Source organism: Carcharhinus amblyrhynchos, chromosome 16 (genome assembly GCF_965287045.1).
Source record: "Carcharhinus amblyrhynchos chromosome 16, sCarAmb.v2.hapA, whole genome shotgun sequence".
In the NCBI taxonomy this organism is placed as follows: domain Eukaryota; kingdom Metazoa; phylum Chordata; class Chondrichthyes; order Carcharhiniformes; family Carcharhinidae; genus Carcharhinus; species Carcharhinus amblyrhynchos.
In genome coordinates, this window is record NC_137339.1 from 35,743,649 (window position 1) to 35,756,815 (window position 13,167).

Sequence of the window (13,167 nt, forward strand, 5' to 3'; positions counted from 1 at the left end):
TTTAATGTTGGCAAGTGTGAGGTGGTCCACTTTGGTAGGAAGAATGGTAGGAAGGACTATTACTTACGTGGCGAAAAACTGCAGCAGGCGACAGTGCAGAGGGACCTCGGGGTCCTTGTGCATGAGTTGCAAAAACCCAGCTTGCAGGTGCAGCAGGTGGTCAGGAAGGCGAATGGGATGCTGGCCTTCATAGCGAGGGGGATTGAATATAAAAGTAGGGAGGTCTTGCTGCAGCTGTATAGGGCATTGGTGAGGCCGCAGCTGGAGTACTGTGTGCAGTTTTGGGCGCCGCACCTGCGCAAGGATATTTTGGCCCTGGAGGGAGTGCAGAGGAGGTTTACTAGGCTGATACCGGAGTTGAGGGGATTGAGCTATGAGGAGAGGCTGAATAAACTGGGCTTGTACTCGTTAGAGTTTAGAAGAATGAGGGGAGATCTCATTGAGACGTATAAGATGATGAATGGGATGGATAGGATAGAGGTGGAGAGACTCTTCCCGCTCAAAAAAGACAGTAGGACTAGGGGGCACAGCCTCAAGATAAAGGGGAGGCGGTTTAGAACGGAGTTGAGGAGGAACTTCTTCACTCAAAGGGTGGTGAATCTCTGGAATTCTCTGCCCATTGAAGTGGTGGAGGCTGCCTCGCTAAATATTTTTAAGAAGCGGGTTGATGGGTTCTTGATAAGAGAGGGGATTAAGGGTTATGGGGAGAGGGCGGGAAAGTGGAACTGAGCCACAACAGATCAGCCATGATCTTATTGAATGGCGGGGCAGGCTCGAAGGGCTAGATGGCCTACTCCTGCTCCTATTTCTTATGTTCTTATGCTGTACAGTACAGGGACCTGGGTCGGATGTCCGGCTTGGATCAATGTCTGTGGGAGTTTGCGCGTTCTCCCCGTGCTTGCGTGGGTTTTCTCCGGGTACTCAGGTTTCCTCCCACATCCCAAAAACGTGCTTTTTAGGCTGATTGGCATCAGTAAATTGTCCCTTAATTGGATCTCCCTTAATCTGGCGTACATACAATTCCCTACATTTCCACCCCTCTTAAGGTGGCCTTCACAACACATGACAATGCAGAGTCGCTGAGCAGAGACTGATAGCCAAGTTCCACACACATGAGGACGACCTCATCCAGGATCTAGAGTTCATGTCACACCATCTGTAATCCCCACGACTTGCCTAGGCTTGTAAGATCTCACTAACTGTCCTATCTGGAGACAATACACATTTCTTTAACCTGTTGCTTAACCCTTTCTCCATTCATATTGTCTGTACCTTTAAGACTTGATTACCTGTAAAGACTCGCATTCCAACCATTATTTTGTAAATTGAGTTTGTCTTTATATGCCCTGTTTTGTGAACGGAACTCCCACTTAGCTGACAAAGGGGCAGCACTCTGAAAGCTAGTGGCTTTTGCTACCAAATAAACCTGATGGACTTTAACCTGGTGTTGTGAGAGTTCTTACAATGAAAACAACCTAAGCCTACGCAATGTCTCTTCATAACTTTAATGTTCCATCCCAGGCGGCATCCTGGTGAATCTCTTCTGCACCCTCTCCAGTGCAATCACATCCTTCGTATAATGTGATGAGTAGAACTGCACACAGTTCTCCAGCTGTGGCCTCACCAAAGTTCTATACAACTCCATCATGATTTCCCTGCTTTTGTGATCTGTGCCTCGTTTAGTAAAAGCAAGTGTCTCCTATGCCTTTTTCACAACCCTCCTAACATGCCCCTCCACCTTCAGAAATCAATGGGCAAACATACTAAGTTCCCTTTATTCCGCAGAACTTCCTAGCGTCCTACCATTCATTGAGTATTTCCTTTCAAATTACTCCTTCCAAAGTGTACCACCTCACACTTTTCAGGGTTAAATTCTATCTACCCATTTGACCATTCTGTCTGTATCATCTTGTAGCCCAAGACACTCCACCTCCCTGTTAACCACCCAGTCAATTTTTACATAATCACAAACTTATTAATCCTACCCTCACATAGTCATCAATGTCATTTATATAAATGACATAATCAGGGCCTAACACAGATCCTTGTGATACACCACTGGACCCTGGCTTCCAGTCACTAAAGCAGCCCTCTGTCATCACCCTCCCTCTCTTGTGGAAGAGACTAGAACTAAGGAACACAGTTTTAAAAATAAGATATCTCCCTTTCGAGATGAGAAGAAATTTCTTCAAAGGTCAGTAGTCTCTGGAGTTCTCTTCCTCAAAATAGTGGCGGGTAGGTCATTAAATTTATTCAAGGTTCAGTTGAATAGATTTTTGATAAAGAAATTGAGGATCGACAGGAAAGTGTAGTTGAGATCGCATCAACTCTGCCATGATCTTGTTAAATGGTAGAGCAAGCACAAAGGGCCTAAAGTCCTATGTTTTTCTCTTATCTCATTCGCTCTCCCTATCTTCAGTTATTAAGAGAAATGAATTTGAACAGTCTCAACCGTTTTCTTAAATAGCTTTGCAAAGCATAAAGCTGTCCAAATATTAACATGAAATGGATCTAATTTAACAGTCTCGCTTCAGGCACAGCAGCGGTTGGCGTAGGAAATGGAAAATTCATTTTGGTTTTGTAGAGGATACAGATCTGTGCCTGGGGCTGCACTGATATGGCACTGTCAGTATTCTATTTCAAAACTACAAAACAAGTGAGTGACTGAAAACTAGATGGCTGGATGGGTTCATTAACTGGTGCTTGCAGACCAGGAAGGTTTGGGTGAATGTGCAGTTAGCTGTTCTCATCTGAGCTATTAATGGAACACTAAAATTAGTTTTGTTTTGAGCTGTGTTGAAGAGAAATATCAACTGGAATCGGGTACAGAAACAATGTAAATCATCTTGTTCAGCTGCAAAATCCATGTCTGTGGACATCTGGGTAGAACTGGATTAGGCTGAACATTACTGTCCCCATTCTCTTGATGCCATGTGCTTATGTTCAAGCTTGATGGATAGCTGTCTTTTATAATGGAATCTTACTAAAGAGGAAGGTAGAGGGAGAAAATAATTGGTCAACCAACTTTTACTACCTTTTAAAACACATGTCTCCTTAATTTAAGGAACAGTGGAAAGAGCTATCCAATGAAGACCTTGATCCACCCCCAGAGCATAGCCCTCCACCACCGCGGCCTCCAAAAAGAGCAACTGAGACACCCAATGGAAAAACGCCAGATCATAGAATATGCTTTACAGACCCAGATGAGAGAACGTGTAAAGAAAGCATGGAAGAAATCCACGATGGCATGAAGAACCAACTTACCAGGCCAAGAGTAGAAAGGTATTTATAAAGACCAAGCTACCCTAGCCTGTACAAAGCAATTGTGCAATTAGATGTGTTTTTCCCTTTAAACGAGTCAGTATATGTTCTAAGGACATTTTGACATTGCATTCAAATTTGAAAGCGGGTGTTCACAGGGGAAAGAAGTCTAAACTTGTGCATAATTTTACGCTAAATAAAGAAACAAACCTAAAAGCTGCTTTGAGGATGCTAACTGACCTTTTCTGAATTTAGCTGTGAGTCAATAGCTCTGCATTGCAACAGCATTGTTGAAAGCCTCTGCTCCTGGGTTAAGGTGTGGGCAATTAGACTGAGTCAGTCAAACTATGGTATTAAAGTCCAAAATAACGTTGATGCATTCAATAGTAGTCATTTAATGGGAAATAGTTTGACTTATTTACTGTTCTCTTGTAAATCAAACATCATACTTAATTTTCCACCTGAGAAAATAATCCACCTTTTTTATATGATTAACAGTGGAATCTTAATTGTCTGGGGAATTTACTTGGGCTACAGTTGCCTTAAGCTGAGATAGGTATGATTGTACCAAATAATCACTTCCTTTTGCAATGTTGTTTCATAGATAAATTGTAGGAAATCCTATTGGGTTGATGATTTAGCAGCAATTTGAAACAAAGTTTTTAAAAAAAACAAAATTTTTGCTTATCTAAGAATCTCTTCAGTCACGATCTCTCTCTTTTTCCCAAGTGAAAGTTTACTTAGTGTTATTCAGAATATTTCAACATGCTTGTCCAACGGTTTGATGTTGTGAATACATGAGTCAGGCTGACTAAGGCAGGCCCAGGTTCAATCTTCTGTCAGCTGATTTTGGTGGAATGATCAGTGGATATGTACAAAATGTATTTGTTAACATGGCATTCTATTGTTTAGTAGCCAAATATTTGCATTCTATTCAAATTCATAGCTGATATTGCAAGCTGAGTTTTTGGAGAAGATGAACCAATTTTTAACTATGGTGATCTAGTTTGGAACCATAACTGAAAAACCTGGTAAAATGTCTCCCTGGCCAGTAAAGCTCAATGGTAGATCACATTGTAATGTGTTGACTGGCAAAACATGTATATCACTTCTATAATTAACATCTTGGGAACATTAATTTATAGGATGCATTATTGTACAATACAATAATTCATATCAGCTATTTGATAACTGCAAAGCTGCAGGTCCTATGTCTGTAGTTTCTGAAGCTGGATTGTAGGGTTACAATCCAAAAATGTGTAGGTTAGGTTGATTTTGGCCAGGATAAACGGGCCCCTTAATGTCAGGGAAATTAGGAAGGTAAATTTGTGGAGTTACAGGGATAGGACAGGACCTGGATGGGATTATTGTCGGTGCAGGCTCGATAGGCCAAGTGGCGTCCTTCTGCAGTGCTGATTCTATGATCAGGTGATGTAGTTTCCAGTGGGATTGTAGGGATGTCATAGAATCATAGAAACCCTACACAGTGCAGAAACAGGCCATTTGGCCCATCAAGTCTGCACCAAACATAATACCACCCAGGCCCCCCTTCCCATATCCCTACACATTTACCTGCTAATCCCTCTAAGCTATGCATCTCGGGACACTAAGGGGCAATTTAGCATGGCCAATCAACCTAACCCACACATCTTTGGACTGTGGGAGGAAACCGGAGCACTCTGAGGAAACCCACGCAGACACGGAGAAGTTGCAAACTCCACACAGACAATGATGATTTTTACTGGGGGTTTATTGTGCTGCAGTCCCAAAAATATAATCAGATTTCAAGGCATTAAATATTCAAGAAGAAGCCGTAAAATGGCAATTAGATGTTGTGTTGACAACTAATTAAGAACCTTCGGATATCTGCATATCCTGTTGTATCAGTGTTAATTGTGCCATTTTTATCCAAATCTGAAATATACAATATATCAGATGAAGTAACCATCAGCCAGTATTACAAAACATGCATACTTCTCAATATTTTTCTGCTTTGTCCTTTTGTCCTTTTTTCTGTCCTTTTTAGTTCAGAATCAGAACTTCGGAAAAGGCATATTGGAGAGAGTGGATCTGTGCCCACGCAGACAAGTGAACAGATTAATTCAGCAAGAAGTGAAGAGGTTGAAGAGGTGGTGGAGGAGAAAAATTCATGGTTGCATTGGAAACCATTTGTGTTTAATGTATGTGTGGTCACTGCTTTTGCAGCTGGGGCTTACCTCTGTTACAAGGCATGCTTCCATTGACAAATATCTAGAGAATAAATATGTATTATAGAGTATAGTGAAACAAAATATTTGATGTTTTGAAAAGCTGGAGGGTCCATGTCTTAAGAAGCAAACCTAGTTTCTGAGGCTGGAGCTTTGGTATGATTTTAAGGAAATGATAATGCACTATGGTTTGTTGTAGTTCCATGGTCCCAAGAGCATAACATTCAAATCTCAGGGCCTTGAATATTCAGGAGAAAGCAGTAAAAATGCCAAATAGCTTTTTTTTTGTGTGTGTGTGTGTATGAGTGCGTGTGCCAGGAGAGGGAGGGTGTTGTACATTGCATTCTTTTTAATATTGAGAAATTAATCACATTCAGGAAAATACATACCTTGTAACCCTAGCAAATCTAATTCATGATTACAAAATAATGCCAGTTGTGCCATTTTTTCGATCTAATGAAAATGCCCAATATGTTATGTTCTTTAGAAACCGAATGTAGCATTTATGTTAAAATTGCATTTTATTTCCAAACACCTAGTCAAAAATGTACTTTCTAACACAACTTGGGCTGCATCTGTGGTGAAGTTGCATTAATCTCAGCAAAGCTTTGGCTTTACATTGTCGCTTTTGTTAAAACAGGTCTGCTAAGAGGCTTCCACTGCTGCTCAGGGTGTCCCAGTAAAACAGACCTCTTCAACTGTGTCTGTTAAATATTTTGCATTGTACAAGTGCTTGTGTTCTTGCTTGCACAAACATCTGAAAGCAAAGTGAGTTAACCAGCTCTTGGCCTTTTATTTAGCAACCATATAATGGAGGAGGGGTAATACAACAAAATGCAAAACACTTCCACCAGCATTTCTACAGCTGCACCACAAAAAAAACTTAAACTGTTATATCTGCAATTTAACATCTTTCACTCCATATTTATTTGTAACTGTAGTCAATTTTTTTAGCCACTGATGTACTAAAAGTATAGCATTTTTCAGCAAAGCCTTGTGTTAAAAGGCTCATAGTGAAATAAAATACCTCATGCAAGTACTGGAAACTGACCACCACCTGCCCCATAAAGGATAGGGTACCAGTACATCATCTGAGGGAAAATTGTAAGTAGTCAGTATATAGTTTTGTTGTCTTAAGAGAATGAAAAGATTTGACATTTTTGGATCATGTATATGAAAATACAGGGATACTAATATATAATAGGAAATCAGTGTGTAAGCTATAGATTTGCTTTTTTTTAATGATTGTCAATGGTCTGGATGTATATTGTATCCTGGCAGTTGTACATTGGTACTCAATGTAGTAGAATGCATGCAGACTCTTACTAGCATCATTAAATATGAAATTGCTTGGAAGATGAAAGATGTATATCTTAATTACTACTGTGAACATGCATTGCATACATTGAAAATAATTGCATGATCTGATTCGTAATAATGACAGTGGTTATGAGGCAGACACTGAAAAGTTAATCCTTCAGTGATTGATTTCCATGATGGGCGTTTTATGTAAAAGCTAGCATACCTGTGTTTCAATCTATTATGGCATGTGTATGTATAAATATATATCAAGGGTGTTTTTTTAAAACACTGTCATTGAGATGTTCCTCACATTTCAAGTACACAGGATCAAGTTCAAACATTCCAAAATTGTCTACAGGGCTTGTTCACGTCTCTCTCTCTCTCTCTCCCTGCTGTCTTAATCGGGATACAGTTCTAAAAGTGCTTAAATTTGGCTAAGGTCAATTTTAGAGATGACTTTTTTCAGTATGACTCTCAACTGGCCATCTTGCAGGAATGAGACTGACTTCCTTTATTATATGCATTACCAGTTTTTCGGTTGACTTGAAGCACTTTGTTGAGCTTCACCCAGAAAAGTCTGCATTTAGATCAGTAGTAAGCCCTATTCCAGTTCAATCTAGCAGAACTGAGGAGTGAAAACTCAAAATTTTAAACTCAATGACATGTATAATGTAGTTTGGTGTGTGTACAGAAGAATTAAAGGGTGGTGTGTTGGTATACCTCTTAAATGACAAGAATGCTGAATAGCTGCTTTAATGTAAACGAGCTATTGAGCTGTGATGCTGAATGCCTTAATTAAAATTCTCCTTGGCTCTTGCTGTTTACTGCATGGCCATACCAATAGATAATTGAACAGATAAAACTATTAGTGGCTGGTGACCATTGTAGTACTATGAACAGATTGTGGACCATTTATAAAATGTAAATTTTCCATAAAAGTGGTAATTCAAGGAACGTATAATGTTTAGAAGAATTGATCTTTAACTGTTTTACCAAGGAGATATGCTTTTCCTCCATCGGAAAAGAAGCAAGGTGAACACCATTGTAGTTCCTTAGTACTGTTCAGTATCAATGTTGCATCCCAGATCCCCAGTTCTATTACTGTTAATTGGGTTATGTATAATTCCAAATTCAACTTGCAATAAATTTTAGAATGTGAATGTTATGTGCAACTGGTGGACAAATATATAGGATTTGCATCTCATGGGATGTCAGCCACTTGAAAAACAAATTTTAAATTTGGAAGAATCTTTATCCTTTTTCTCCATTCCCCATTTCCAGACCATTCTATAACTCTGGCTAATAGGAAGGAAAGACAAAAGGTTTAGATTATGAATATTGTATGGACAGAGCAGTTTATAGCCACTTTTTTGGATGCTAAAATCTGGCAGTGTGTGCAGCTCATCAGTAGAATGACACCAGTTACTGGATTTGGAAGCCTGATCAATTTGGAGTGATCTATAGCAAATATAATCACAAACTTGTGAAATTACCTATGAAAACCTTTTATGAAAATAACAGCTTGTAATTGGAATACTTTGTTGAATTCAAGCTATAAAAATGTACTTGCTCAAACATGTGAAGGTGTAAAAAGCTGTGTGCTTTGTTGAATTTTGGTCTACAATAAATGTCCAGATTTTCAGTGAACACAAACTGTAATATTTAAATATTGATTTATCATTTCAGGCTCTTAAATTTAAAGGATTAGGGCAACCCAAAATTCAATGAGCTCTGCATAGAAAGTTGGTCAACATTATGAAAGCTGTGTTAACAGCTCCTGCACCACCATTCATTTAGAGCACTTGTCCAATATGTTTGCCACTCAACATGTGGAGTAAGTTGAAGCTGTTCATTTATAGAATTGTTCAAAACTGAATGACATTAAAAGTTGCTGCAGTGGGTAGGAATGTGTGTGACTCACTAGACTACTCTGTCATCTGTCTCTAATTGAGCAAGGAAGAATCAACCATATTGTTAGACAGGGGTCACTTACGTTTATCAGAATATGATTCAGTTGGATTTGTAGCTATGTGGAAACTGAGAAGCCACTTAATGAAACAACAAAAATAGCCTGCCTTTTGTTACCTTCTCTGTCCCTGTTCAGTCTGAATGGTGAATCTGTGGAACTACTCTGAAGTGCTGTAAAAGCAGTGCTTGCCTTCAGAAAGACTCTTTATTGAATCTGGTGACATGGGGGATGATTGGAAAACTTTTTTTCCCAAAAGCCAAACTACTAAATAAAACCAGTTGAGGCGCATGAGCAACGTACAGCGCCAATAACGTTTGAAATGGTCAGATTAGGCAAGCTGAGACTGTCAAGATCCAAAGTGCTCTGTCTTGTCTTGGTTCATTTCAGTAAAACTTTTGAAAGACATGGGGAGTTATTGAGGTAACAGGAGAGATTACAAAAGGCCAGGGTTCTATTAAATGGCCAAACAGTGTTAGAAATGGCAGGTAACAGAACCTAAGCAAGACAAGTCTACATAGAGACCAATGCGTGGAGATCTTTCCTAAGTTTTCTGATGAAATAGAGAAAGTTTACTCTTGAAGTTTTTTTTAAATAAGCTGGAGCAGTCAAAGATGGGGCAGTTTTTTATTTAGCAGATTGTTGTCACCATTTTGGACAATGTTCAACTTTGTGAAAGATTGAAGTTACTTGTCCTCCTGATCCTGTCAGTGAGTGTCAGCGTTGCTTTCTGATTGTTTGAAATCTTGAGTCTATTTTCAAAAGATTGTGCTTTTGTTTTATTAATTGTGTTTTGCGTCATGTGGTAGATATGTTGCCCTGATTACCGGAAGTTTTGCAAGCATTGGAATCCGATTGGACAACATTGACACAGAATAGTATTGGTATTGTGATGGCTACCTCCGTATAAATAATATTAATTTTGACCTTCTATTCATTTCGTAAGGTGCACTGGAATGTGCATTTTAGATTAATAGCAACCAGTCGTCCCAGGTATAATTGGTCACAAAGTACCTTTTTGCCACGTAATGATGAGAACCAGCATCCGTTCAAGTGACAGTATTGCAGTAACATTATTCATAACATGTTATCAGTTATAGTTCATCAATGAATCCTAAAATTATGCAAAGGTATTTTTCTCTCTGAGATTTTCACTTTCTGTATTTTAAATGGCTGAGGATTAGGGAAATCTGTTCAGTATTTTATTTGTATGGCCTTGCAGATGACACAATTCTTATGTCTGGTGTTGAGAATGTTGCTGAGAATGCCTAGAGATAGGAGCACATGAGTGCTGATGTTTCTTTTTCTCCTGTTGTCTTCCCAGCAATGTGATTGTTTTAAAAAAAAATGGTTAACAAATTCCATAAGATCACACTAGTTTTCATAAATTTCAGGGATGTGTCTGACTTAACTGGAATTATTTCTGTTTTTAATGATGTACTTTTGGACCAAATATAAATGATTTTTTAAAAATACCAACTTGTTTTCATTGTGATATGTTGAACACAGCTTGTTTTTATAAAAATTTCTCAGTGGAATTGTAGCTTTTAATTTAAAATTATAAATTAATTGCTTGCACTAAGTGTTTGTCATTAGCATGACTTCAAATAAAACCATAAAACCGAAAGTTTGATCCTTGAATGTCCTCTCCTAAGTGCACTGCCAAACAACTTTCAATGCTAAACAGCCTACTCCCAGAATTCTGAAATACAAATTGTGCACCTTTTTTTACAGTCTGGTTTCTTTATGTAAATTACAGGTAAGCACTTGGAAGCTGAAAAGTTGCACTTTTCTGTACCTATAATAACATTTGAGATACACTGTTTTTTAACTTGAGCTGGTGTGATCTTTTAATATGTTCCTACTTGACTGTTTCACATTTTTTTACTGTTTCACATTTTTATTAGCTTTTTGCCACAAATAATAAACAGCTTTGTGTATTTCATTTTACTTGTACAATATCTTGTAGACTAAATAACTGTATTGCTGTTTTCTAGGCAGCATTAGCCACTTCTGCATGTATTGATATTGTATGATTTTTCTACGGTTTTTATATTGTTCAACCATTTAACAAAAGGGTCTGAGGGCTTTTTGAGCATTTACAGACTTTGCGGACTATTTTCCATTTTACAAGCTGGCTTTCAAGTGCACCGCATAATCATTAATTGAAAATAAAACCAATTTGAAAGCAAATCTCATGTTTCATCATGTGATATTTTACTTCACCTCCAGTTAAAAGCTTAAAAAACCTTGGGTAGCTAGTTTTAAAGCAGTGTATAATGAAGATACTTTTAAGACTAATTGCTTTGATTATCAGTTGCCAATAACGAATTGGGAAGATTCTTCTGAGCTGGTTTTCAACCATTACAATGACTAATTTGGGTTTTTTTTTTGCTTTATTGTGAAAGGTTTTTTCTTGTTATTCCATTTGTACTTCCTCAGTTACTGTGCATTAATTCACACCTCTGTAGCAATGCACAGTACTTAATTTGCCAATTAAACTGGATTGCAGTGTTTTTCTATTTGTTTTTCAAATGTACAAATCCTTTCTTGTGGACTTTGTTTCATGAGATGCAAGTGTCATTGACAAGGCCAGCATTTCTTGCTCATCCCTAATTGCCTTTGAACTGAGTGGCTTGCTAATGTGGCCATTAAGACAGTAATGAACTAGATAGGACTTGGGCCTCTGGATTACTAGTCCAATGGCATTACCACTACGTCAACATCTCACTCTACATGACCCTACAGTCAGTTTCTCTCATCTGTCAGTTTTTAGAGTGTTTTGCATGCAACTACTAGGGAGATTCTAGGACCCTTGTACTTTGTAAGAAAAAGTTAGTCATCTTGGGTAGGTAAATCCTCTGTATTTTGAATCTTACTGCGAGAATCTTCAGACAAGTTAACCAGAGAACCATAAAGTGAACAGGCCAGATTTCAACTAGCTGTGAAATCTGAAAATTTAAGTTGAGGCTGTAGATAAGAATGCATAAATGAGCATGTTTGTCAATGTCATGATTCCACTTTACATTTTTTTCACTGAGCCATCACATTGATATTCCAGTCTGCCATCTCAATTTGGACTACGGACAATGTGTTCACTTAATGCTGGAATGCAGAGTAGTTACAGTAAGTCAAATGACTCTTCAAGGAGCAGTTAAACCATCTAAAGTAATTTATAAGATTTAGGGCATGTGGAAACAGGGATGATGTAAGGAAAAGCTTTTGTGACCCACGAGGGTGTTGGAAGTGGAGACTTGATTTCCATAGGTAATTCGATATGCACTTGAAATAAACTTGTAAGGCTGCAAGAATAGAATGGGAAGATGGGACTGGCTGAGTTGCTTAGAGAAATAGCATGGAGTTAATAAGCTGAAATAACTTGTGTTGTACTGACTTCAAATAATTTCTTTGAAATATATGAAGAACAATGATTTTTAGGAAACTTGTACTTTCATCATCCAGCTGTTGGTCTTGACAATTTCTTTTTTCCAGCTTTTCATTTGCAGAGAGACAATCTGAATTTTAGAATTAATGCATTCATAGATGTCAAAATTTTAACCCTTGGGTCAGGTCAAAACACTAATGGGTTGCCTTAAATTAAATCTCCAAGATAGAGACTGGTGCTGGAATTTTACCTCACCCACCCAAGGCTCATAAGATTGCACCTTGGCCAATGGAGAATGCCATTCTGCGAGCCTCACTGCCACGATTCTGCGCAGTAAAATTCTGGCCTGGGACTTGAACCAAACCTGTTTGGGGGGGGTGGGGGAAGGAGGAATGGTTGCAAAAAGTTAAACAATAGCATACAGGATAAGTATGCAGTGGATGAGTATGGAGTACTCAATAGTTGGAGAAATCTAATCTTGGCTTATTTTGAACATTAAAGACATGCTGATAGTTTGTTATACGCAACAGCAACAAAACTGGAAATTTGACAGCTGTAATGTAAAAGATCATTTTTATAACTGAGTTTTGAGAATGATTTAGAAAATCCAGTGTTCTAAAAGATTGTTGCATGCTTTCACATATCACTAGCACTATGCCAAATACAAAGAGAAATTATTGAGTAGAAGCCAAATGATTCTCACTTAATTATTCTGTATTGATGAGAGATGAACACTTCAAGATTTCTTTTCTCAACAACGTGAGCTATTACCTCCATTCTGGAGACATTGGACTTTGTTGTGAACTCTCAGGGCAACTCCCTCTCACCTCTATCACTGCTACAACCTCTGCTGGGTCTGTCCTGTCTGTGCAACAGGATATTCATGATGTGGATATTGATCTGTATTATCTGTAAAATATGATTCCATGAGTATGACGGTGTCAGGCTGTTGCTTGAATAGTCTATGGGACAGCCCTCCCAATTTTGGCACAAGCCCCCAGATGTTAAGGAGGACTTTGCAGGGTCAACAGGGCCAATGTTGCTTC

At 38.5% G+C, this 13,167-nt stretch overlaps 1 protein-coding gene across 1 annotated transcript in view; it reads left to right on the forward strand.

The window, feature by feature from the left end:
* The window catches only part of LOC145353955 (tyrosine-protein phosphatase non-receptor type 1-like), a 101,007-nt gene extending 89,806 nt beyond the window's left edge, over nt 1–11,201 (forward strand). The window contains exons 8-9 of the mRNA XM_080204978.1: nt 3,065–3,282; nt 5,288–11,201. Coding sequence (XP_080061104.1) covers nt 3,065–3,282; nt 5,288–5,504 — 435 coding nt within the window. The 3' untranslated portion in view covers nt 5,505–11,201. The remainder of the gene's footprint in view (nt 1–3,064; nt 3,283–5,287) is intronic.
* The last annotated feature ends 1,966 nt before the right edge of the window (nt 11,202–13,167 follow it).